Raw genomic sequence first — 27,138 nt, 5'->3', positions numbered from 1 at the left:
GTCTTTAGTTAAATATCACAGTGAGATGTTGATGTTGCCATGATGATGCTGTTTTTATCCACTTCCTTTAGAACATTTAGACACTTTGCTTTAACTTAACTGTAGACTTAACATTTTCTTCTCATGCACACACACAAGAACATGAGTGGTGTGATACACGGTCCTGCCTGTGGTGTCACATTGTTCTGCTGATGCTGGTTCCATGCCACAAAACAAGGAGGAAATCATTCATGTGCAATTAAAGGTGTTCAGCATATCCGTTAGGCACCTGTGAATACTGAATGTTTGTGTGTTTACCAGAAACCACCACAGGCCTCTTTACTTTCCAGGCTGTGAAACCAAAACAAGGAGCTGAAAGTTGCCTTACACTGTAAAGTGGTCGCTCTCTGCAGGTTTCTCACTGTGAGTGACACCTCTCACATTAGGAAAAGCCATTTGGTCTTTTCCTTGTGTAGAAATATTAACTATAGAAGTTTAAAGGTCACAGAGCAATGTCTAATAAAATGTACCTTCATAAACTAATAGTTTATCTGTTTTGTTGTGACGCAGTTTCTGCCTGGATCATGGTCTAAAGCAATGTTCTTAGACGTCAGGTGATGCTCCATTAATAAAGAAACATTATTACAGCTCCAATCCCTGTTCAATAGAAGGATTTTCATCACAGTATGTAAAGAAATATTTAAAAAGTTTCAGAGTAAGAACAACAAGTCAAGGATGTAAAGTATTCACTTTTTCTACAATGATACAAAGATCGATAATCTACCTCCACCTCCAGTAGACGTAGTGAGTCCTCCTGCAGATCCACCATGTCCAGTATCTGGGTCTCTGCCTGTGGACAAAAATACATTAAATAAAGACAGTATTTTATTTGTTAAGCCAAACTTATGTATTAATTCATTTTTTAAATTATTACAAGATCAATAATCTACCTCCACCTCCTGGTTGTGTCTCTCGGCCAGTAGACGTAGTGTGTCCTCCTGCAGATCCGCTTCCAGTATCTGGTTTTGCTAGAGAAAAATTAGTCATATAAACATTTGATTAAAAGTCTCTACATCAGATAGTCAAATTTACTAGACGAGAGAATAAAGTCAAAGTCTAATTTTCTTTTATTAACTTTATTCTCATCTGCTCCCCTTTGCTGCTGCTTCTTTTTGATTTCAGTATAAACTCTGTGTCTCCAGAAATACAGTTTTTCCATCACGTCTCAGCACATTGTTCACTTACTGCATTTTGGAACGTCACTCCAGTTACCAGACATGCAGTAGACTATTTTCTTGGTGTCTCCTCCCTCTGCGGTATATCCATCTTCACATTCATACCGTACTGGTGAGTCTACAGCAAACACTTCCTGGTATTTCTGTTTGACTATTACAGCATTTTGAATCTTGGGAGGGTAACCACATGTATTGTTGCTTTCTGTAAATGATAAATCAAATTAAGAAAAGAAACAGGAAAAGGTGTCCAGTTGTCGCAGCTAAAGCATCTGAAGGACTTACTCTCGCAGACGGGCAATGAGAGCCATTCTCCATTTTTACACTGCGCTGTCAAGGCATGTTTTTTAGATTCATACCCTTTGTCACATTTGATTACTAATTTGCGCTTATCGTTGTACCATCCCTTTGGGTCTTCAGCATATTTTGCGTTTGCGACCTTCGGTGGAATACAGTGTTTTTCATCTGATCAATAAAGAACAAAATACAGTCGACACTTTTAGACTTTACAACATGACTTTCAATAAAGTATTAATACTTCAATATATAATAACAAAGTACTGTCTAACTGTAACCTGTCCTCACAAATTGCAAGTCAGCAATAATTTCATTCATGAGTGATATTTTTAAACAAACCCAGCTGAGATATTTACCTATACACTGTGGTTTAGGAGTCCATGTACCATTTTCACATGTACTTGTTGCCCACCAACCCTCTGCAGCTAGTTTATGCCCCTCGTCACAGGCATAACTGAGACGTGTTCCATTAGGATACGTTTCTTGAACAGGGACAAAATAACCATGGTCCAGTTTGGGGGCAGAACAAGTTTCTGTGGCTGAAACACAATAATAAACAATAATACAAAGTAGACTAATGACAAACTACCATGTCTTTAAGTGCGCATTGTAAGGTTCTTACCATGTAGCACTGCAGGAAACCAAACCAGGAGAGCAAATCCAACATATCTCACACACATTTTGTCAAGAATTAAATCCCTACGACAAAGCAGAGTGAAGAGCCTCTTTCAGATCCAGACTGTTAATAATTGCTGGGGACGTTCCCTGATGGTTAAGAAACAGTAAACATCACACTGTGGTCCTGTTAAACTGATCTTGCTCAGAAGCCAACACAAATATTCAGACTTCATGAACTCTGAGACAAGTCACATGTTTCACATGTTAAATGAGGTTCATTACATATGAAAACAAAATATATATTGATCAATATTACGTGTTAAGTCTCATTTGTTGTCAAATTTACCCCTGTTTGTACTCATTTCTTCCTTTGGTACGAGCTGCATCATCCACACCACGAGCACATGTAAGAGGAGAGTTAATGATGTCAGTTTCATGTTTGTTATTTTATTTGAGAGTGACCCACACTGATGCATTGGCCCCAAAAGTTTCCAGATAATCATTTGTACAAAAATCTATGAGATTGTTTACAGTCCAGATTACAGACTGATTTCCCGAACACTGGGGTCAGAGGTCAGTGTTTTGAAAGACCAAAAAAACTGTCCTGTCAAATGACAAACCTCAGAAACAGAGCTGGAATTCTTTGAAGATTGATTGAATTGTTAGGAAATCATTTAGGATCATTAGCTGCTGGGATATTTACTTTGTCCTATACAGCCTGTCTTTGAGTCACTGTGTGTTTGTACATTAGGAGAAATTATTACATTGAATAAATGTAATTCACTAAATGAATTTCATTTAGATGCTTCAGTTTCAGGGTCCTGATATTGTCGTTTCCGACTCTCTGTCACACTTGGACACCCCTGATTTTGTGACGTAGGTTATGATAAATAGATTTAAAAATTAACTGTTCCTATTGCACATAACAGCTGATTCATCAGAGCTCCTGCTGCTCCTCTGAATTGTTAAACTTTCCTTATAATTCAATCCTTAGACAAATTAGACAAATTAGACAAATTCTGACGCCAGGAAGACAGATGCAAAAAGTGTAAGTGGAAAAACAAATAAGAAACGTATTCAGCTCATTATCTTAATAAAAGTTCAAGTTGGTGTTTAAGTCTGAAAGTTAAACACCAGATGTTCAGCTTTTTATATATTTTTATTTTGTGTTCACCTTTTATGAAGAGACTGTGCCATAACGTTTTCAGACAAAAGAACATAATTTATCCACAAATTTAGAATTTAAATAAAATAAATGATTTAAGAATTTTTTTTTTAAGGGTATTAAAATATATTCAGGTTTTACCAAATAGAAATTAGAAGGGAGCAGTTCTTTATCCTTTCCATACTTTAGCTGTCACTCTGATTTAATTTCATTGTGGTTTCATCAGCACAAGGTCTTTTTTCAAACCTGCTGGTTGCTGATGTTTTCATAGACATGTTTTCTCATTATCTTACCATTAATGTTAATCAGTACAGTTATTACTTGTCACCCCAGTCCTACCTGTACTGTGACATTTAAAATGATTCATGGCCAGTAGCATTTCTTTTAGTTGAAGGACTGTTCCACATCACTCGTAGACACATTAACATAAAGGTCTGCATTTATTCACCCCACTGGGAGCTGGATCACTTTTATTTATGTGTTCAAAGTGCTGAACAGTTTCAGTCATAAAGATACAAGTGATTGACAAAGAACAACCAGCTCCAACACTGTGTGTTCAAATGTTAGCAGCAGGAACTAGCTGATAAAATCTCATGTGATCATTGTTTTTTAGTGTTTTCTGCAGTTTTCACTGGAGGCACTTCACATGTTTCCAATGAAGTGAACCATCAGGCAGCAGTAGCTCCTCTAACAATATCCCTGGTTATAATATAGACAAGAAAGCAGAATGTTAACAGTTGATATAAAACTGTGGAATAAAATAAAGTAACGCAATTTAGTATTTGAAAAGTAAATGTAAGAATCACACTTACCCAGTAAATGTCAGAATCATGACAACCTAAAACAATCAAATAACAGAAACATAATGAACTTTATTTTATTTTTTTTATTATTTCTTTACAGTTTTTCACAATTGTTCAGTTGAGACGCTGTTTATGAAACGAGGATCCACTGGATCTTCACCTTCTTACCACAGTAGAAGTCTTCTCTTGAAAATGTGTTGACACATTTCATTTTTTAAAATCCTTTTCAAACAAGAGAAAATGTCTACTCACAGCTTATAGGAAAGATAATAAATATGAATAATGATGAACCGCTAACGCAGGTTTATTAACAGAAATCAATAATCACTGTTCATCCATGTGTAAAAGATGTCACTGTGTTTGCTGACATGGATCAAATTCAAATCATTTTTTCTATGGTTTGTTTTGTGGTTATTTTTCTATATTTGTAGAATGATATTTTTTAACAGTAAACTACAGTAAAAATGATAATTTTTTCAGATTTTCAGTTATTCTTTGACTGAAGAAACAAAACAACACAAACACTAAGCCACATTAAATGTCACATTGAAAACTTATAGTGAAGAAGGACAGTTCATGTTCCCACCTGACAATAAAAGCACTGTGCCAAACTAAAATATAAAAGCTAAATGAAGAGTATACTTACAACGATTACGTGAAATTATTTGTCTGTTAATGCATTTAACAGGCATGCTCATACGATCCCATATACATGGAATATTCTTTGTCTCTCCTTCCTTTATGTACTGAACTCCAAGTCCAGGTCGTAAGTTACTCTCAGGATACTGAGCAGGATCCAGAGCACAGAATGCAGCTGCACCAAATGAGCAGAAAAACTCTTTTAATGGAGAATCATTAATGTGAAATCTGACAGGAATAAAAAACGAGTGTTGACGTGTTCGTACCTTCGCAGGTGGGCAGTGGTGACCAAGTACCATCACTGTTACATGTCACTTTTTCTGGACCAACATGTTTATAATAAGAACTACATTGGTATTTTAAAAACATTTGTCCCTGTTCCCCAACATCACCGTTTGGAACGTGTGGGAGACGTCCACAGTTGTCCACTGTAATAATAAAAGATGTTATTATTGATACTGTCTCATGAAAAACTACTGAATCTGTGACAGTGCAGATTGAGGATCAGTCAGTTGTTGAGATGAGTTTGTACGTGTACGTGTACTGAACGCCTCTAAACTAATTTAGTTTCATTTCAATAATGGTAAATAAAAAAAAAAATATTAGAAAAGTAAAAACAACAAGTCTGGTACATGTCAGGAATAAAGAATAATGATTCTGAATCATTTACCTGACACTGAGATGGTAGAAGATGCTGTAAGACACAGAGCAGACAGGAAGGAAATGAAACGTCCAGTCAGTGACGTAAAGTGTTTATAGTTTCTACAGTAATACAAAGATCAATAATCTACCTCCACCTCCAGCAGACGTAGTGTGTCCTCCTGCAGATCCATCACTTCCAGTATCTGATTTTGCTCTTACGCCTAAGTCAGAGAAAAATTAGGAACATAAACATTTGATCAAAAGTATCTGCTGCTGCTTCTCTTTGATATCAATATAAACTCTGTGACTCCATAAATAAACATAAACAGTTTAGAGTATTTCCATCACAGTTTGTCTCAGTTTGTTCACTTACTGCATGTTGGACCTTTAGTCCAGGTACCAGATAAGCAGTAGATGAAATTCTTGGTGTCTCCTCCCTCTGTAGTGAATCCATCTTCACATTCATACTGCACCTCTGAATCTACAGCAAACACTTCCTGGTATTCCTGATTAATTATTACAGCGTGTTGGATCTTAGGAGGCTCACTGCATGCATTGATACTTTCTGTAAATGACAAAACAAATCATCAATAAGTTAAGTCTGCAGCTGATTGATACGTATAAAGAGACCTTCTTCCAAAAACAGCACATCTATCATCAACAGGAGTTCAAGGTGCTATTGTTAGTTTTACATCTCACCACTACATTTAACAGACTTACTCTCGCAGATGGGTAAGGTCGTCCATGCTCCATCTTGACATCTGGCTGTGACAGCCTGGTTTTTGTGCTCATATCCCTGGTCACATCTAATCCTAATAGTTGCTCCCACTTTATACCAACCAGTCTGTATTTTAGTGTATTTTCCATTAGGGATATTTGGTTCAGCGCAAAAACTTTCATCTGAAAAAAGAATTTTAAAAGAAAAGAATAGAGAGCAAAAAAATAAATAAAACTAAAAACACAGTTTGGTGCATTTGTATTTTATTTTAACGGCACCGTTTGTTTTTTTCTGACTAATAAAAAACTTTCTAAATCAGCAATATTTTGCATAATCATGATCAATCAGGGTTTAAGTATAATCTCCAAACTCTTGCTCATTAAAAGTGAATGAAATGTCTCAAATATTTGATGCTTGAAAATCGTCTGAATGTTGAAAAGTTTGAATACTTTTGCTCAAAAATGAAGCAAAAGATGCTTTAGCACAGGATCACACACATTTCAATCACCTCCTGTATTTATAAATGTGATAACACAACCATTAATACGCCAATCATGAGTTCTTCACCTTAACATGAAGCAGAGGTGGTCAGGGAACACTTACCTATACACTGTGGTTGATGAGACCATTTCCCGTTTTCACACGTGCTTGTTACCCACCAGCTCTTCTCTGCAGGTTTGTATCCATCATTACAGGTGTAGGTCAACTTTTTTCCGTGAGAATAAATCTCTTGCTTTGGAGCAAAGAAACCATGGTCCAGGCTGGGAGCACTACAGGACTGTGTCACGCTTTGTGCTAATGTAAAAAAATAAACAAGTTTACATTCATTTAATTGTATCTTTAAGAAATTTCAGTTGTTCAGTGTTCTTACAATGCAGCCCTCCAGGAAACCAGAGCAGAATAAATCCAAGATATCGGATGCACATCTTCACAGGAATGAAATCGTCCCACCACCAAATAGAGCTAAGAGCCGGGTCCAGTCCAGAAGAAGTTAATTAATGTCGACGAGTGTCCTGTAAAAGGTTTGAGGAGTAAACACTCGGGCACCATGCTGCTGATATGCAGCCAAAACAAAGACAGAACACACACACAGGAACCGGGAACAGACGTAAGGTGGATCAGTCTTATTCATTATTAATTATTAATTATTATATTCTGGCTTTACATGAGAGCCTGTGAAATGGATGTGTTGTTATTCTGAGGATATATGTTTGGAAAAGTCCACATTCAGATCAGTTTTTTATCGATGTGTCCTCAGCCTGAAGTGTTGGTCATTATTCATTTCAACGAGCAACACAGATCATGTGTTCACCATATTAATCTCTTATTCACAATGGCATGTGAATAGATCATCTCCACATCATTTGCTCCACTAAAATCTATTTGGTTATTTACAGTGTTGGTTTCAAAAACACCATTTCCAGGACTGCTGTGATCAGAGGTCAGTTTGTGCCTGTTTATCCAGGCGGGTTTCACAACTTCTGAATAAAACACACAGCATAAAAACATATTCCCAGCCACCAGTCGGGAAAACCAAACCACACAAACTCTATCCTGATGGGAATGAGACTGTAAAGACAGTTTAGCTTGGTTGAGGTCACTGAAGGTTTATCGAGAGAGAAAGTTTGAGAATCTTTTATATGATCATTGAACTTCAGACTCTAATTCTAATTTGTATTTAAAGAAAGGTTTTACAGTTTTATTGAATCACAATCAACGTCTTTTCACGTAGCTTAACGTATTAACCTGCTTACTGTTCCTTTAAAGAGCACAGCTGCCGACTTGAATCATCTAAAAAAGTTGTATTGAGAGCAGCTGAAACAAGGCAAAACTATTTCCCTTTGAGATTAATAAAATGTTTTAAATTCTCCAATCTTTAAAGGAAGCACATTGTACTGAAAAGACAGAACTGAATTATGAAGTGCATCAAAATATGTCAAGCTTTCCAATAAAATAAGAAAAGACTCCACTGAATACAGACTCATTTAAAGATTTTACTGATTGGTTTCAAAGCTCTTTGCAGACACACTAACTGTTCTGTATCTAGACTTCAAACTAGAGCTCAGTGCCTTCGCTGTAGGAGCATCCAGGCCTGTTTCTGGAGCTAAAAGTAACTCTGTGGACACGTGAGATGACCTCTGTTAAAGCGAAAATTCAAACTCAGTTTTATTGGTTAGACCTTAAATAAGTGAGGATTTTATGAAATTTTTGTTGATGTGTTGCAGCCTTCAGTCTCTGTCCTACGTTCTGTAAATCCACCTAATTACAGTTTAATTATTAAATTATTAATTATTATAAACTAAGGTGCAAAACGTTATACTTGTTTTATCTGTTTAATTATTCATAGACATGTTTTCTCATTGTCTTACCATTAATGTTAATCAGTACAGTTATTACTTGTCACCCCAGTCCTACCTGTACTGTGACATTTAAAATGATTCATGGCCAGTAGCATTTCTTTTAGTTGAAGGACTGTTCCACATCACTCGTAGACACATTAACATGAAGGTCTACATTTATTCACACCACTGGGAGCTGGATCAGTTTTATTTATGTGTTCAAAGTGCTGAACAGTTTCAGTCATAAAGATACAAGTGATTGACAAAGAACAACCAGCTCCAACACTGTGTGTTCAAATGTTAGCAGCAGGAACTCGCTGATAAAATCTCATGTGATCATTGTTTTTTAGTGTTTTCTGCAGTTTTCACTGGAGGCACTTCACATGTTTCCAATGAAGTGAACCATCAGGCAGCAGTAGCTCCTCTAACAATATCCCTGGTTATAATATAGACAAGAAAGCAGAATGTTAACAGTTAATATAAAACTGTGGAATAAAATAAAGTAACGCAATTTAGTATTTGAAAAGTAAATGTAAGAATCACACTTACCCGGTAAATGTCAGAATCATGACAACCTAAAACAATCAAATAACAGAAACATAATGAACTTTTTTTCACGTCTGATTTAATGAATTTCTGAACGACTTAAATTAAAGCAGAAAATTGTTCAGTTGAGACGCTGTTTATGAAACGAGGATCCACTGGATCTTCACCTTCTTACCACAGTAGAAGTCTTCTCTTGAAAATGTGTTGACACATTTCATTTTTTAAAATCCTTTTCAAACAAGAGAAAATGTCTACTCTCAGCTTATAGGAAAGATAATAAATATGAATAATGATGAACCGCTAACGCAACTTTATTAACAGAAATCAATAATCATTGTTCATCCATGTGTAAAAGATGTCACTGTGTTTGCAGACATGGATTAAAGGGGAAGTTTTGAATTCTTCCCTTTTTTCAGATTTTAGTTGAAATGTGTTATTTTTTGACCGAAGAAAGAAAACTACGCAAACGCTGCCACATTAAATGTCACATTGAAAATAGCAGCTTGTGGTTTTCCAACCTAAATCACTAAAGTACGGGTCGTACGGTGTGAAAATGAAGAGAAGAGGCACACTAGACGTGAACACAGTAGAAGTAAAGGAGGATTTAAAAAGTGGTTTTTCACATATACCTTAAATTATAATAACACAAATCATATTTATCTTCTGTAGTTGAACATAACTTTATCCATAGTGAAGAAGGACAGTTCATGTTCCCACCTGACAATAAAAGCACTGTGCCAAACTAAAATATAAAAGCTAAATGAAAAGTATACTTACAACGATTACGTGAAATCATTTGTCTGTTAATGCATTTAACAGGCATGCTCCAACGATCCCATTTACATGGAATATTCTTTGTCTCTCCTTCCTTTATGTACTCAACTCCAAGTCCAGGTCGTAAGTTACTCTCAGGATACCGAGCAGGATCCAGAGCACAGAATGCAGCTGCACCAAATGAGCAGAAAAACTCTTTTAATGGAGAATCATTAATGTGAAATCTGACAGGAATAAAAAACGAGTGTTGACGTGTTCGTACCTTCACAGGTGGGCAGTGTTGACCAAGTACCATCACTGTTACATGTCACTTTTTCTGGACCAACTCGTGTATAAAAAGAACTACATTGGTATTTTAAAAACATTTGTCCCTGTTCCACAACATCACCGTTTGGAACGTGTGGGAGACGTCCACAGTTGTCCACTGTAATAATAAAAGATGTTATTATTGATACTGTCTCATGAAAAACTACTGAATCTGTGACAGATTGAGGATCAGTCAGTTGTTGAGACGAGTTTGTACGTGTACGTGTACTGAACGCCTCTAAACTAATTTAGTTTCATTTCAGAAATGGTAAATTAAAAAAAGATAAATATTAGAAAAGTAAAAACAACAGTCTGGTACATGTCAGGAATAAAGAATAATGACTCTGAATCATTTACCTGACACTGAGATGGTAGAAGATGCTGTAAGACACAGAGCAGACAGGAAGGAAATGAAACGTCCAGTCAGTGACGTAAAGTGTTCATAGTTTCTACAGTGATACAAAGATCAATAATCTACCTCCACCTCCAGCAGACGTAGTGTGTCCTCCTGCAGATCCATCACTTCCAGTATCTGATTTTGCTCTTACGCCTAAGTCAGAGAAAAATTAGGAACATAAACATTTGATCAAAAGTATCTACATCAGATTGTCAAATTTACCAGACGAGAGAACAAAGTCTTCATTTGACTGAGGCATAAAAATTGATCACAGTCCTTCTGTCTTTATTCTCATCTGATCCTATTTGCTGCTGCTTCTCTTTGATTTCAATATAAACTCTGTGACTCCATAAATAAACATAAACAGTTTAGAGTATTTCCATCACAGTTTGTCTCAGTTTGTTCACTTACTGCATGTTGGACCTTTAGTCCAGGTACCAGATAAGCAGTAGATGAATTCCTTGGTGTCTCCTCCCTCTGTAGTGAATCCATCTTCACATTCATACTGCACCTCTGAATCTACAGCAAACACTTCCTGGTATTCCTGATTAATTATTACAGCGTGTTGGATCTTAGGAGGCTCACTGCATGCATTGATACTTTCTGTAAATGACAAAACAAATCATCAATAAGTTAAGTCTGCAGCTGATTGATACGTATAAAGAGACCTTCTTCCAAAAACAGCACATCTATCATCAACAGGAGTTCAAGGTGCTATTGTTAGTTTTACATCTCACCACTACATTTAACAGACTTACTCTCGCAGATGGGTAAGGTCGTCCATGCTCCATCTTGACATCTGGCTGTGACAGCCTGGTTTTTGTGCTCATATCCCTGGTCACATCTAATCCCAATAGTTGCTCCCACTTTATACCAACCAGTCTGTATTTTAGTGTATTTTCCATTAGGGATATTTGGTTCAGCGCAAAAACTTTCACCTGAAAAAAGAATTTTAAAAGAAAAGAAGAGAGAGCAAAAAAATAAATAAAACTAAAAACACAGTTTGGTGCATTTGTATTTTATTTTAACGGCACCGTTTGTTTTTTTCTGACTAATAAAAAACTTTCTAAATCAGCAATATTTTGCATAATCATGATCAATCAGGGTTTAAGTATAATCTCCAAACTCTTGCTCATTAAAAGTGAATGAAATGTCTCAAATATTTGATGCTTGAAAATCGTCTGAATGTTGAAAAGTTTGAATACTTTTGCTCAAAAATGAAGCAAAAGATGCTTTAGCACAGGATCACACACATTTCAATCACCTCCTGTATTTATAAATGTGATAACACAACCATTAATACGCCAATCATGAGTTCTTCACCTTAACATGAAGCAGAGGTGGTCAGGGAACACTTACCTATACACTGTGGTTGATGAGACCATTTCCCGTTTTCACACGTGCTTGTTACCCACCAGCTCTTCTCTGCAGGTTTGTATCCATCATTACAGGTGTAGGTCAACTTTTTTCCGTGAGAATAAATCTCTTGCTTTGGAGCAAAGAAACCATGGTCCAGGCTGGGAGCACTACAGGACTGTGTCACGCTTTGTGCTAATGTAAAAAAATAAACAAGTTTACATTCATTTAATTGTATCTTTAAGAAATTTCAGTTGTTCAGTGTTCTTACAATGCAGCCCTCCAGGAAACCAGAGCAGAATAAATCCAAGATATCGGATGCACATCTTCACAGGAATGAAATCGTCCCACCACCAAATAGAGCTAAGAGCCGGGTACAGTCCAGAAGAAGTTAATTAATGTCGACGAGTGTCCTGTAAAAAGTTTGAGGAGTAAACACTCGGGCACCATGCTGCTGATATGCAGCCAAAACAAAGACAGAACACCCACACACCTACACACACACACACACACACATACACGTTTTTCCAGCCTGGTGGGGACTATTTTTTTCTTCCAGACTAGCAGGTTACGCATGGGGACACCATGTTTCTGAATGTAATAAAGGCATTATGAAGGCATTTTCATAATTTACAATTTTTTTAGAGACAAAAAATCTACTTTGGTACCAAAATCTATGAAATTTACAGGGTTCCCTTTTTGTCAGGTTTTTCCATCCTGGTGGGGACACTGCTATTGTTTTTTATAACAAACCACCACCAGGTGACACTGTTATGCATTTACCCGTAGAGGATTTATTAATGCAAATTTAAAACCCAGTTTAATAGAGGGTAAGTTTATGATCAGTAGTTTCATAATCAAAAAACTTTCTTTAAAAGGTTTGTTGAATTTAATACAATGGCTTTTGCTTCATATATATATATTTATATATATATATATATATATATATATATATATATATATATATATATCCTTTTCTAATCTACCATTACCCCTTGTATTTGTCAAATAATGTGCACTGGACACTGGAGAATAAAATATCACAGTACCAGAACTGGTACCACAACAATTAATATTTTACTGTGTAATATGTATTAATTAATTAACTTATTTATTTATATAAATAATGCTTTCAACAAACTACTTTGTTACTACTGATGATTGCATCCAATAATATGACTCATGTATATGACTAATATAATAAATTAATTGCAGATTCTACGCATGTATGTCAGACTACATCTGCTCATTCAAGTGGATACCTGTGCTATATTTGAGGAAATTCCCTCACAACACTACTGAAGTATTGTGTTTGCGAGACATACAATCTATAAACATAATAACCTCTGGCCATGGCTGTCACTAGCAAACATAGTTGGGCTAAAAAAAGCTAAACATATGTACCACAGTGCACATACATTTAACATATTGGATTTTATTTGGCCCAAATTGATGTAGTGCCTATAGTTCTTATGTATGCACACATACATATGGTAAAAGTAGTTTCAAGTACAAATGTCAAGTCTCTACAAAAAAAAAATAATAATTTAAACAGTATAAAAGTTGTTGCTGTTGACATAAATGTCCAAGTCTAATCACAAATTCAAAGGTTGAAATTATGAAAAAGGAAAATAATTAGTAAAAACAAAAAAATAGGCATCAAAGTGGGTTGCATGCAGACTTCTGGAACAAGTCTGAAAATGTGGGGCCAATTTTAACCACTATGAACAATACAGTACTGTATAATAGGGGTGTGCAATATTTATTGTCTGTAATAATCTGTTCTTTTGACAATGAGCAAGCTTACATTATCGTAGCATTATGTCCCAGTTTGCAAACATCAAAAACATATATTCACTGAATTACGAAGCCTAGCGGGATACACCACTGTAAATACACAACTGAAAGTGTATGCAGTGAACTAGAAAACTATCAAACCAAAACAGTGCCAGGAGACAAAATACAGACACTACCACTTGCAGTCAACTATCAGTTATTAATTGCTAGATACAGATCATCCTCAGTCACATGAAAAATGCTGTCCATGGCAGGCCAAAACCAGAAAAGGCACCAGCATAACACACACAGCAGAATCATGCTACAAAAAAAGCCCTACAAAAAAAAAAAAAAATAATAAAAATACTACAGAAGAGGATTAGGGCCACCATAAAACTTCCCATCCCAGAATTCTGGGATTAAAGTTAAACTTAATTAGACAAATTGTTTCAAATTAATTTTGTACTTTAGGTGCCAGCCTATTAGAAAATATTACAGTCCAAAAATCTTTCCTAAATTGTATGATTCCTGTTGGCAAACTCTGATGCAAAAGGTTTCACATTTTGCTATCATCATCGACTTATGAGTACCCAAATGTCATTTGTCAATATTGCACACCCCTGTTGCTTATTTTAGCCACCGTTCCACACTCTGGACAACTCGGTTTACAGTAATTGAAAGTAATACTGCCAATCAAATATTAAAATCCAAACATAAAGTACAACAAAAATGGGGAACATATAATACTACAGGTACAGTACAGTATCTGTACTTGTTTAATCCATCTCCCAGCAATAGTGGAGAAATGTAAATGCTTACCTTCTTTTCATAGATTCTCGCTTTAAAGCGTCAATGCGATTTTTTACATAAAATTTAACTCCCTCCCAAGTTCTCCCCTTTAATGCTACTGGGGATGTCTCTATGCACTTCAGACATTCTGCTTTCCCAGGAACCTTGCCAGAGCTGATGTAGTCCATCAGAGTCATCTCCACAGCCTGGATTTCATCTTCAGTCCACTTTCTTCTTTTGTTTTGTGATAACTCTGCATAAAGTAGAAAGAAACTGTGTTTAAAAAATAATAGCATATAATGTTGATGTGCAGTTACATTATCCACAATGAAACTCAATTGATAAAAGGTGACAACAATAACAGTATACACAACACAGTGTTCATCACAAAAATTGAAGAATTTCATGGTGGTGGCAGCAGGGGATGGGGTGAAGTAGTACATGCAAATAAGTATATTTGTGCAAAAGAATACATACATCATTTACATTCATTGGTCACTTTAAACACCTACATTCCAGATTTAGAACAAGTTAGAACAAAATTGGATTTGACTCATTAACATGATATGAACATTTGAACTCTGACATTATGAAAATGACAGGTGGGCTCATGGTTTTACTAGAGAAGATCTCTCACTCAGAGTTTTTCCAGACAAAATTACAGAGACACCCAATCATTCAACATTGTTCAGAGGTATTACAGTACACATTATGTTCTACATATACCACTGTTGCCCATCTGTCCACCAACTCAAACCAACACCACACAGATCAAAAATAGCACGTTTGCTGTCATCAGGGAATTAAAATTGGTGTCTAATCCTGTTTTAAAAAGTAAACAAGTAACCTACAGGTATCTATGGTAGAGCACAAGATAAAATGTCAACTAGTTAATTGATTACAAATGGTGTTTTCAGACATCTAGAGCCAAAGTGTCAATAATACCAGAAACACAAGTGGAAACCTTGAACAGCTTACCCTTTGTGGTGTGCGACCTGCCAGAGACCTCACAGACAGGTGGCATCTCTTCATCTGACCTTCCTATTACAGACACATAAACAGACTTTCAATACATGCAGTCAAAATAACTGTTGGTGCTCACAGAATAAACTTTTCTTCTGTATTTCCTGTGGTTTAAACAAACAATATCAGGTAAAGAAACTGTAAATAAAAATGACAGAAACAAAGTAAAAAGTATCGTAATCACAAAAGCTAACAATTGCACTGGACAGTATGCACTCTTTACAAGTGACAAACGTCATCTAAAATGTCCATAATCATTGCTTTTCTTTCCAAATACTAAAAAGAATACTACCTGTGGCTGGATATAGATGTTTGTTTTGTTTAGAAGTAGATCCAGTAGTCGATCTGTCTGTAAAAACAAAATTAAAAAAATATATATCGCTTTTAGTAAATGAGTATTCAACAGTGAAAGCAGTCCATAGGCATAGGTGCGTAGACAATGCTCTTTAAATCTTTATGAATGCAAATTAAGAACTTAACACCAGTGGTGGAATAATTAATCACATGATTTACTGAAGTAAAAGCACTAAATAAAATGTTCGTTAAAAGTATGAATTATAACATTAATGTAGTATATAAATATAGTATAAAATTGAATTGAATAGTTAAACAATTTAAAGAAAAAATATAAAAATAAGTTAATATTTTCTGTGTGACTGTTTAGGTGGATATTGAAAGTGATATTAAAATATTTTGTATTCAGCTAAAACTGATTACTTTCATTACTAATGAATCTGCTGATTATTTTCTCCTTCAAGTGACTGGGTTCATCTAAATTAGAAAATAGTGAGCTATACATTCAAAGATTCTCTAAATGAGTAATAAAATATAAGAGGTTTTCAGAAATTATTTCAAGACCACATTTTATGATCAATACTACATGTTTAATCAATGTTGATTCAAGTTCTGAATGCGACACACACTTTGGGGGAATATGTGAGAGGTGTTTCTTTCTCTTGCAGCCATCTTGCATCTAAATATTTGGCTAAATATTAGTTGTCGACAAATATGAGTTGTTTTTTTTAAGCCGTTGGCCATGGTGATTTTGGGTGGCTAATATGTTTTTATTTGTTTGTTCATTTTTGCATCACATAAAATACAAAATAAAAGTTACAAATTACAGCTAAACAGATATAGATGACCTACACTAAATGGTTCACTAGTCCTACTTTAAGGAACGGCCATGCTGTGCTCTAAATCCGCTAATGACAAGAAAAGAGGACATATCTAATGTCTGGATGATTTTATATAATTTGCGAGCATTAGGGAGCTGTGAAAGTGTGAGACCCCTTGGAAAGTCCAAAAGAGGTGGAGTGTTTGTTACTCTGAAAGTCTGCTTCTTTAACCACTGCAACCCTACAAACACAGTATTATCTAGTACGTCTTTCCCTCCTTGTGATTCATCTGCAAATGCTCTTATGGTAATCCCATACCACAGCAACTGCCTAGCAATTCACCACTTATACCTGATGATTGTGTAGATGAAAGTGAAGCTGATGATGCAGTATCTGTGACACTTGTGGCATCCTCATCTTCTGTGTCAGATGCATCACTGTCCACAGCTATATTCTCTGGGAAACACAGCAACCACATGGAAACAAATATTAAGACAGCACATGAACAAGATTAAGAAATCAATATTGCATAAAAGGGAATATAACATTTGTGGTCTCCTACTAAATTTCCTCAAACTTTCATGAGAAATGAAACACTCAAACCTAACAAGGGTGCCATGAATCTACTTCCAGAAATACATACATACATATATTAGTTGTGCTTGTATATAAACAGTCTTACTAGACTAGGGTCTGTACATCTGCTGATGCATTATTTTCAATGTACTGCATTGCTACCCATCTGCTGGCTATGATATTGCTTTAATTTGAATTACTATTACTTTGGTTTTAAATACATACATTTGCACAGGCCTGTTTTACCTCGTGGATCAATGTTGATCTCATCAAGATTCTTTCCTTTGAATTCAGACAGCTGTCCTCGTTCCAGAGCCATAAGAACTTTACTTATTTTTGCCAGTTGTAATGTCCCTTCAGGCAGCCTGTAATATTGGCGATGCACTCTGATATCGTGGCCAAGGAAGTCCGCAAGGTCATCCATTTCGTTGTCCTTCAAGTTGAGGACCTTAGACATAGTGGCCATGTGCTTCCTCAACTTGGTGGAGGACAAGGCTTCTGGATGCTTTGCCCCACAGCTTTGAGCAATCTGCCGTATGACATCTGATCCTCTGAAGTGACTGAGTGTTTGTGGTCTCCCAAACATGAAAGGATTCTCATCCAACACATCACAGCTGCGGCGAGTCTTGACAAGTAATTCCATTGATGTCAGTATATCAGGTGTGAGGAGAATGGGGACCTTTCTTCCACGTTTGCCTCTTATCTCTATTCGCTGGAAGTGCTTACAAAGCTTCTTCTCAAGGTCAGATAAAGCAAGTTCTACATCTGGATGAGTCGAGGACGTGTCTCTCAATGTAAAAGAATTGAGAGACATTTTAGATACCTCTCCTTCTCTTCTTCGGTTGAAGAGTATCACGTCACAGAGTGTGATTTTTGCTAGTTCTACCCAGTGCTTCCTCCTCAGCTCATCTTTGAGTTTTGTTTGGCATTCTACCCGTTGTATGTCGAGATACTGGTGCATCTTCTTTACATCTTCAGCGAAGGGAAGAAGTTGTGGAGCATTCCATTTTGCCTCACTCAAATTCCTGAGGGCCTTGGATGATACACATTCACTCCATTTAGTGTCACAGATTTGCTTGAACACCCGCATATTGTGAATGTTATTCTCGTCACCAGAGATCATTGCTTCACATTCAAGAACATCTGCTACTTTCTTAAGGTTGTGGCCTAACTTCAGTGCCAAAGATGGAGTTTTGTATGTGTTTGTTTCCTCATTCAAGCCAGCCACATTTTTCACAGCCTCAATCACATGAGGGAAATTAGCTGGTACAAAAAAATCTGACATCATCTTCAACTTGCCATTTATCTGTCCTTGGATCAGCAGTCGCCCTGTCTCACGCATTTTCTGTCTGATATAATCATGTTTAGTGACATCATGGCCATGCTTACTGAAGAGATGCTCCCCTAATTTCAGTATACATTTCTCTTTGCGAACAGTATTCGTTATCTCATCATCATGCATACCTTGTACCAATTTCCAAAACTGTGCATTCACATTGTCTGGAACTGGCTCAGCATATTTACATAGAGCCTGAACTCTAGACGTTCCTGGCGGTAAACCTTTAACTTTCCTGCTGAGGTGACATCTCTGCATGTGCCTCCACATTGACCTCCTTTTAAGGTAAGCCTCACAATTTATACAGTGCAAGTAATCACTGGCTTTTACAGGTGCACAGGATTGTTGACGAGGTATCACCATTCCTTTTCCTTCTTTAAGCACCTGATTATTATGGGCACGATTCCCTTTGTTTCGCAATAAACTCAACTGTATTTTTCGTTCTTTAGACCCTACTGGACAAGCAACTGCTCTTGCCACTTCTGGTTTATCTTTGTGTTTTGATTCTAAATGGCGTGCCATTTTGCTGAAAGGCTTAGAGCAAAAAACACAGTAGAACTTCTTGTTGTAGAGTCTGCCACCATGTTCCTTCTTCTTTAAAGTCATGACAGTCACATCAGAACTGTCAGGTGAAGAGGATTCTCTGGTGTCATCACAATCAGATGAAGAGGATTCTTTGGTGTCATTTGCAGTCGGGGATTTATAAGGTGTCCTGCACATTTTCTTCAGTGGCTGGACACCTACTTCCTGAAAATTGGCTGAAGTTGTTTCCTGTAACTTTCGCTTCTTACTTTTGTGCCGTTTGATGTTTTCTGCCAAACTGTCACTTTCTGCAGAACTGTCAGTTTTTGTTTCTTCTGTAGATCGAGGAACATATTCATCCCCGCTGCTCCCAGAACATGAGAGAGAGTGTTCTGATGTGTAACCAAGCATTTCTCTGGTAAGCTTTAAAAAGAAAAAAAAAAAATCAAACCATCATCAAGTATTTTGCCAAATCACATACATCGCATTTAAAGACCATAGATATTGGCAGATACACCAGTAATAGGAGCAGAAGGGGTGGTGGCAGTATAGTAGTAATTGTAACGGCTATCAGTAATAGTATGTGCAGCTGCAACAGTATGAGTTGCTGCTGTAATAGTGTTGGAAATAGTAATAATAGTAGCTTGCAATAACACATGCTGTAGTATCACTATTGCCACAGTTGGGATTTGAACTACTAACCTTATGGTCATAGTTACTATGTATTATTTTCCATTGCAAAACATTTGACAAACAATGCTATGAAGAATGTAAGTACAATATGCAGGTAAAAGATGAATCTAATGCAATGGTGGAACAGAGTCAAAACAGTCTAGCAGTCATGTCTTGTTACAACTTCCTTTAAACTAGTTACATTAAGTAATAACTTTCCTTTGTTGTATCACATTCACCAAACATCCCTGCGTGGCTCTGTCTGGATATGCTGTCATTGCCAACTGATTAACAATACAGCTTTAATGGCACATTCATTAACTGAGTTGCCATGTCACATAGGTTGGTTTCAAACATCTGGAAAAACTTTCTATTCTCTAAGCTATGTTTAGACACTGTTACTAGTAAACTGTAGACCTTTAGTTACCTTTTTGTTTTCATACTAATGTTAAAAATATGAAAAGCTCTATTTTTTAGGATAAAATATGGTAGTAAAAATGTGTTGATTAATTTTATGTAAACTGGACATATTTTTACATGTATGAATTACCTTTGCAGACCAAAGTGCAATATGCAGGTATGACTGTGAAACAGGTTAGTTATTGTCATAGTATTTCTCAACACCAGGACGATTTTTGTGAAATATTTCCTCCTACTTTCTATTCACCTTGGCATCTATGCAGGCAAACCTGTGACAACAGTCACCTGAGAGGTGCAATGGCATTTCTTACATTAGCATGTGAAGTTGTACAAATAAACTTACAATGACACTGTCAGTCCTTCTGAGCTCAGGTACATTTGGGTCTTTCTCAACATCAGCTGGAGTGAGTTCCAGAATAATTGTGCTCTCACTGTTGCTGGACAATTGTTGTTCATCCTGGGGGGGAAAAAAAATTAAAATTAGAAAATCTTTTACTATTAAACTGTGAAAATATCACAGACTTGAAATCAAAATTATTATGTTGCTAACACACAGATCTCTATGTCAATATTTGTCTAGTGGTGATTTGTTGTGTTGTCTTGCAGCAGTAGCTCTAACAATATCACAGTTGTCCATTTTAAATAAGATGAATCACAATTTCACTTTGATCAGCATAATATAAACTCTAAACAAGGGAATGATTGTTTTTTGCTAAATTTGGAAGAGTAATTGACTAGTGAGCTATGTATCGTCACCTGCTTGACATGTACTCTTGACATGAAAGTATGCATTATTAAGATAAAAAAAAAAAAAATGTGATTTGGGTTTCCAAACAAACAAAACAGATCAAGACAAGTTTGAAACCGTTATCACAGTAAAACTCTTCAAGAAAAACTTGTTGCTTGCTCATGTGTTCTTGCAGGATGAGAACACCTTTCTCAACACTACACTGACTAAGACGTTCAGTCGGCATCTTGCTAACCAAACCTTAGCTTCTCTGAAGCTGAAAAAGAAATGTATCAGTGCTATTGCAAACTCCTCTCCTCCAGCTCAAATTGCTGTGTTTTTGACCTTAGCGACCTCAGTGGAGATCTGGAAAAAGTTTCTGAAAGCCAAGACTGACACTGCAAATGTGTCCATACTTCTATGACTTCCATCTGCTCCCTCTAATGTATATTTTAAGAATGCGTGGTACGACTAACCTCTTTGCTCAGGCTCAACAAGGTCCTCTCTCTCTGGTCATTTAACCTCTTGATGTGTGCCTCCTCATAACGTTGTTCACACATATTATGATGCCTTTTCAGATTCTGGAGGCGCCGTAAGTGACGGCTTTGAGACTGCAAACAGAAAACAAGACAAATCCCTTGTTATTTTATAGACTTTTTCCTTTTTTAGCTGCCATGCTTTATTAGAAAAGATGGTGTCTTTACATGCACTCAAGGAACTGGGTAACCATTAACATTAAGTTGTTTAGTGCCATCCAGAAAAAGTTACTCAAGCCAAACCTAAAGAAAGCGTTCACTCGCTTGTCATTACGTAACATTTCTTCATAAGTCCAGTAATGCTGAGTTTTTTAACAATGCTAGTGCTACTACTACCGTCACAATATCAGCTGTTTACACCAGTGACAACTTTTTTTCTCCCGCGACATATGCATGAGAGACATTCAAGCTTCTCCACTGGCACATAAATACTTGCTATGCTATGTGTATACATGGCAAAGTAATCTCAGAGTTCTCTGGAAGAAATCTACATGGGCAAAATCAGGTTTCGCTGATCCCCTACTCCAATTACAAGGACCAGTTTTCGCGTTTACATGACACCCAAGAAGTTAAAGAAATCAGCGTACTCAAGAAAGCCAACTGTAAAATGTTTACTAAAACCCTTGAGCAAAGATGACATATCCTACCTCTTTCTTTTGTTCAGCATCACAGCCATCTGTCATATCAGCAACTGCAAATACAATTACACAAAATGAAATGTTATGTTGGTTTGATCAACCAAAAACGGCAATGTGAGGCTGCAGCAGTTCATTTCATTTACAGTAAAGGTTAATTAAAATAGCTTAAACCCTTGGGAAATTGTTTCATTTGGGTAACACCAATAGTTAAAGCACTGTTTTGGCATAAGCTCCAATTATGCAAAATTCAACATGATTTTTTAATGTATTTTTTTATTGTATTTTCATACAATAAATTTATTAAGATTTAAAACACTATTAATCCTAAATGGAAATTACTGAAAAAATTACAATCTGTTTACCTACAGTGACAGTGGTGTCTCCACTGAACATGTTTGCATTGCAGGTTTTCATCTTCTTAGTGGATGTTTATCCACTAAGAGATCTTAAGAGATTCACCAATGTTTTGCCAGCTAGGAGTGTGAACTTCATGCAAGGGTATAAGCTTGGCTCCAACCACACAACATGACCTCACTATGCCATCATCTCATAATGACTCCCTTGTCTTACCTGTGTGTTCAGTACTGCCAGTGGATACAAAGCTTGGGCCATCCTCCTCTGCCTAAAGGACCGACATTATCATATTATATTTCAATTTCAAGCTTCAATTGTAGACTTTGACTGTATGTTGATGTAGCTAACTTTGTGACACTGAAAATAGCGAGAGGGATGCTGGTCATCATATTCTGACTAAAACTAAATAGTATTTTCTGTTTTTTACACCATCTTTAGTATTAGATTATCCACAGTAAACAATTTCTTCATCTATTCCTCTCTGTAAATTTCTTACTAAAGCACCAAGTCATCACCAACATACCATCTCAAATAATAAAGAAATTGACAAATGATTAAAGATTTTAGCAATAATGCTAGCCATTTATCCATGGGCATTTATTATTACAATAGTAATAGGTGTAACAGATTGTAGAAGTCAAGGATTAGATAATTTTTCGATCATCCCTACCTCCAATAAAATGTTTAAATTTTACATAACATAGTATGGGCTAATGTCTCCAAAGATAAAGCCTAATCAGGTACACATAGCTGAAAATATTTTAGTCCAATAAATCATCACTTATGTGATAAATACACTGAAGTCTTCACTTTAAGAAGTGGGTGAAGTACAAATAGAACACAATTCAGAGAACTGAGTTATCTCTTCATCTACTGCTGATGTTAGTCACTGCTGAGCACACAGTCTGGCAGAGTGTGGGATGCTGTCAGACACAGTACACCTGAATCTGTTCACTTTTAGTTTCTGCGTGTTTATAAAGAATAATTAATAAGGTTGTTGTAATTAACGAGCCTGGAGACGACGGTGGAAGGAGACCGCGCGGTCACACTTTCTGCGAGGTTGTCGCCAGTGCAGTAACTCGCTCTGTATCACGAACTGACGTCTCGGCTCCGTCTGTGTCGGCTGTGCGCGAGGTGCGGAGGAGCTGAACTCCGCCCCCGGCTACCGAGACACAGTGACAGCCCCACAGTGACATGTAACTGTATTTCCCACAGTGACAGCCCCACAGTGACATGTAACTGTATTTCCATGTGGCTGTTCTCTCTCACTGTTCTTTTTAAGTGCTAATAATACGCAATCTAGTTTGTTCCTCGACACCTGTGCACGAATCAATCGCTCGACGACTGATCATGTTATATCAAATAAAGAGGGAGACTGGAGTTTTTCCGCTCCTCCACTGACCATGACATTCACCCCAGCTGCTTTTCGCCATTTACGTGATAATAATATGATATTTTCACAGCAACTCTGTATGACGACGTTTTTTAGGTATTTTCTGAAAAGCAACACTGGCAGAAAACCCGTGAATTTGGCAATTAATCCGCGGATCAAATTATGAAACCGTGGAGGTTAAACTAATAACAGATAACCTTCGGTCCATTACACTACTACGAAAATAATTTATATAACAAAAAATACATTTTGATTAGTTTCAACTGCGCAGACCAGGTATTAACATCACTTCAATTAGCTAGCTAGCATCGCTGTTAGCTAACATTAGCTAATCAAGCTAGTAAAGTTCCAGTCCCACATTGCATATAATTCGTGTGTTGATTCAACGTGCAAACCGCACGCCAGTGAACTGAACAGCACAATATTATAATGGGAGTTTTACTGTAATACCTCAAAACTTACCATTTCAGTCGACGCTCCAAAAGCAGCTCCACTCTTCTGTGTCGCATGAGCTCTGTCTGTCCCTTCCGACGGAGCAGGTGTGGTGATCAAAAAGTAGCGCTGGATTTGCTATACGGCGCACACCAAATTAACTCCGCACGTAGTTACATATAGCACAACAGACACCGACGGCTCGCGGTGTCTTAAAACAAACAGCAAAATCTCTCGCGCAGCATCCCGCGCTGTGGACAGTAGGGTGGGGGAAGGGCATGGCCTAGGTGGGGACTTCAAATCTCAGGATCCGTGTAACATATCAAGGACTGCTGAGAATAAAACGAGGAACTATAAACATTTCCTGCTCCCTTAAAAATGAAATTACTCAACTGAAATTTGATTTAAACAAACTCACAAAATAACTTAAAACAATGCAGACATGCATAACTGAAAACAATTTCCAGTATTGTTTTTCCCCTCAGAGAGTGAATGAATACCCAAAACAACTGGTTTGGAAGACTTCATGCATGGCTTGGAAAAATGTATGCTAAATACATAATTCCAGACTAAAAGTGAAAGATTATAAATATTTACATATGAACGAGGTTGAGTTTTCTTTCCCAGTTAAGAACTATAAAACAGTAAAAAGTTTGCTAGAAAAATTAGAGAATTGTTTTAACCCATTCTGGTATTTGTCACTGGTAGAGGTTTAACTACATCTTACCAGGGGACACTAGCAGAGTGGAGCAGTAAGTATTTATATTTTTCACTCAGACCTGCATCCACATACTCTACAAATAGGAAACAATCTACATGTAACTTAAACTGGAGCCTTACAAGCAAAGAAATAAAACCCAACAACTCGTAACAGTTGACTGAAAGCATTGTGGATCCATCTTAGGCATGCTTCAGGCTCGTAGTCTAAGCGATACTGGAGTAAAATTGGAGTGGGACCTCGTGCGACACTTCCTCCTTTTTTAAAAAGCTGCTCTGTCCAAAATCTACAGGCTCCCACTTGCTTTCACTCCTGCTCACACACCTGCTCATGAGCTCTGCACTTGGCACAAATATCCACTTTGACTAATGGATGAACTGTTTAGAGCTTGTAGGTCAAAGGTCAAGGTCACTGTGACCTCACGTTATACATTTGTGACAAGAACTCAATAATTCATACACTAATCATGACCAGATTTCACACAAAAGTCTAATACGATAAAATGATAGATTTCAACATTTTATATCCTAGGAGGCTGTTTTGCAGTACATTGTGATGTTAGTGAAGGTCATTTTTGACCGTTTGAAACAGAAGTAACCTGGATTGGTTCCTCGATGCCAGCAAAAGTGCTGCACTGGCACCGTCATTACAGAGATTTAGTCACAATGGTTTACCAACCACATGGCTGGTTGATTAGTCAGTGAAACTGGTCTAAATGGTAGCTGTCAGTTCCTATGGCTTAGAGGTAGAGATTTCATTTCACATGACCAACTAAGGAGTACTCCTTGCTGCACTTGTCTTTGTCTGATAGTATTTTTAATAAGGAATTTACTAGAGGTATTATATTGTCTAAAGCAGGGGTATTCAACTAAAATTTAAAGAGGTCCGGTTACACAATATTTTTGGAAGCAAAGGTCCAGAAGATTATAATGTCTAACTATTTACTGTGATATATTATCAAGTAGCCTGCATGTAATCAATACTTGACTGTCAAATCAAATTATTTCAGTACAATTCAAAAACCTTTTGACAAATTTATTGTTACGTAACATCAAACTGAGCATGTGGCTCAAGATCCTGGTGGACTGGTCTTATTACTGGTCTCATACTGGGCTCTGATACTAACAACTTTCTGTGATCGCACTTCAGATTTGAGTGGGTATGTGTGTTCAAAACCTTTGTTTTGTCTCATAATGCCGTTTGACATTGGCACTTTTAATTGGAGCCACAGTTTCTGAACATATCAGACACACTGGTTTAGTGCTCCCAGTGGGTAATATGAACAGAAAGGAGTCTGGAGGAGGAATCCAGATTAAAAACTCTTTGCTGTCCACTTTTCTCTTTTTGGACATTTTTATATTTAAACCTTCTTTTTTCAGTCTCACCGTCCTTTTATCAACTTTCTCCTCTCTGTCGTCTGTCTCTCTCCTCTCTGTCGTCTGTCTCTCTGTTTACCTTATTCATGTAGTATGCAGAACTCTGTTTACTGCATTTAACTTTATAGCAAAGGCATTCATATTTCCAAACAGCGTTACAAACAGTCACCTCCTTGGTTAAGAACGTGAGAAGCTGTGTTACCATACTATGATGGTACTGGATATTAGCAGGATCGATGTCTGATGCACAAGATACATAAAGAAAGTCCACAGACCATTATTTCTTGCTGCTGCTGTTGAGTACAATCATTCATTCATTCATTCATTATTTACTTCGAGTTGAATGCATGTAGCTACCTAGCAGCTAAACTTGATGTGCAATCTTTATCTCAATAGTAACTACTAACAACATTTTACAGAAACGTTATGAAATAAAAAGTACAATATCTAAGATCTTTGAGAGCTAAAGTCCTACTTGTTTTCCAACTATCCTTGTATTTCTGATTGGCTGGACTAATCCAGGTAATCTGTAGAGAGTGCGAAAGGGATAACTGGAAAATAAGCAGGACTGTGGTTTCAAGGAACAGGGTTAGCCACCCCTGATCTACACAACAAATTATACAAAAATGCAACTTGGAGGTTGTCTAAAGGAAGGAACATGGCAAACTCTAATTCTTGATAAAGCCTTTATTGGTTGCAGCAACATGTTTCGACTTATTTGCCAGTATGTTGCAGCTAATGCAATATTCTTTGCCGCTATCTGATGGGGCAGCAGCATTACAGCCTCTGACACCAGCAAAATGATGAGAAAGGCTGGGGATTTTTTGGAAACCTTGACCCAGCTTATAGCTTGCTTTTTGGTATTACAATTTTATGACATGTATATAATTATACTTCAGTAATTCAGCAGCTGACTTACAGCAA

General features: G+C 36.8%; 4 protein-coding genes across 45 annotated transcripts in view; all 4 read right to left on the bottom strand.

The window, feature by feature from the left end:
* The window catches only part of LOC113171758 (complement factor H-related protein 1-like), a 69,372-nt gene that overhangs the window by 1,419 nt on the left and 40,815 nt on the right, over positions 1–27,138 (bottom strand). For all 41 annotated transcript variants that reach the window (XM_026374380.1, XM_026374382.1, XM_026374389.1 and 38 more), the window contains one exon: positions 764–829. In XM_026374380.1, the coding sequence (XP_026230165.1) occupies positions 764–829 (66 nt within the window). The remainder of the gene's footprint in view (positions 1–763; positions 830–27,138) is intronic.
* Positions 3,790–7,123, bottom strand: LOC113171763 (complement factor H-like). The gene is made up of 10 exons (XM_026374436.2): positions 6,965–7,123; positions 6,697–6,888; positions 6,096–6,275; positions 5,749–5,940; positions 5,525–5,596; positions 5,404–5,427; positions 5,000–5,161; positions 4,741–4,908; positions 4,104–4,129; positions 3,790–3,990 (listed from the first exon to the last, which is right to left on the bottom strand). The coding sequence occupies exons 1-10, from the start codon at positions 7,017–7,019 to the stop codon at positions 3,979–3,981; spliced, it is 1,083 nt and encodes a 360-aa protein (XP_026230221.1). The 5' UTR covers positions 7,020–7,123; the 3' UTR covers positions 3,790–3,978.
* LOC113171762 (complement factor H-like) lies at positions 8,591–12,225 on the bottom strand. The gene is made up of 10 exons (XM_026374434.1): positions 12,083–12,225; positions 11,815–12,006; positions 11,214–11,393; positions 10,867–11,058; positions 10,537–10,608; positions 10,416–10,439; positions 10,015–10,176; positions 9,756–9,923; positions 8,982–9,007; positions 8,591–8,868 (listed from the first exon to the last, which is right to left on the bottom strand). Exons 1-10 carry the CDS (start codon positions 12,135–12,137, stop codon positions 8,857–8,859), a joined length of 1,083 nt encoding a protein of 360 aa, XP_026230219.1. The 5' UTR covers positions 12,138–12,225; the 3' UTR covers positions 8,591–8,856.
* Positions 13,899–25,752, bottom strand: LOC113171757. Of its 2 annotated transcripts, XM_026374378.1 has the most exons (10): positions 24,151–25,752; positions 22,512–22,563; positions 21,951–21,994; positions 21,244–21,378; positions 20,384–20,497; positions 17,337–19,371; positions 16,866–16,970; positions 15,692–15,748; positions 15,355–15,417; positions 13,899–14,629 (listed from the first exon to the last, which is right to left on the bottom strand). In XM_026374378.1, the coding sequence occupies exons 1-10, from the start codon at positions 24,151–24,153 to the stop codon at positions 14,403–14,405; spliced, it is 2,835 nt and encodes a 944-aa protein (XP_026230163.1). In that variant the 5' UTR covers positions 24,154–25,752; the 3' UTR covers positions 13,899–14,402. The 2 variants fall into 2 exon arrangements, with proteins under 2 accessions (XP_026230163.1, XP_026230164.1); XM_026374379.2 differs by lacking the exon at positions 24,151–25,752 and having other exon boundaries at positions 17,337–21,243; positions 21,315–24,039.

The sequence above is a fragment of the Anabas testudineus genome, chromosome 17 (assembly GCF_900324465.2).
Source record: "Anabas testudineus chromosome 17, fAnaTes1.2, whole genome shotgun sequence".
NCBI classification, from domain to species: Eukaryota; Metazoa; Chordata; class Actinopteri; order Anabantiformes; family Anabantidae; genus Anabas; species Anabas testudineus.
Note: the sequence above shows the minus strand (reverse complement) of the source record. Positions and strands in the feature narration are given on the sequence as shown.

Excerpts from the sequence above, each read along its gene's own strand:
- LOC113171763 (XM_026374436.2), bottom strand. The coding sequence starts at position 7,019 with ATGTGCATCCGATATCTTGGATTTATTCTGCTCTGGTTTCCTGGAGGG. Across the intron at positions 6,889-6,964 it reads GTTTCCTGGAGGGCTGCATT|CACAAAGCGTGACACAGTCC; the intron begins GTAAGAACACTG and ends TTTTTACATTAG. Across the intron at positions 5,162-5,403 it reads TTCTACCATCTCAGTGTCAG|TGGACAACTGTGGACGTCTC; the intron begins GTAAATGATTCA and ends TTATTATTACAG.
- LOC113171762 (XM_026374434.1), bottom strand. The coding sequence starts at position 12,137 with ATGTGCATCCGATATCTTGGATTTATTCTGCTCTGGTTTCCTGGAGGG. Across the intron at positions 11,059-11,213 it reads GACCTTACCCATCTGCGAGA|AAAGTATCAATGCATGCAGT; the intron begins GTAAGTCTGTTA and ends TGTCATTTACAG. Across the intron at positions 10,177-10,415 it reads TTCTACCATCTCAGTGTCAG|TGGACAACTGTGGACGTCTC; the intron begins GTAAATGATTCA and ends TTATTATTACAG.
- LOC113171757 (XM_026374378.1), bottom strand. Across the intron at positions 19,372-20,383 it reads GAAGGACTGACAGTGTCATT|CTTACCAGAGAAATGCTTGG; the intron begins GTAAGTTTATTT and ends TTCTTTTTAAAG. Across the intron at positions 16,971-17,336 it reads GATCAACATTGATCCACGAG|AGAATATAGCTGTGGACAGT; the intron begins GTAAAACAGGCC and ends TGTGTTTCCCAG.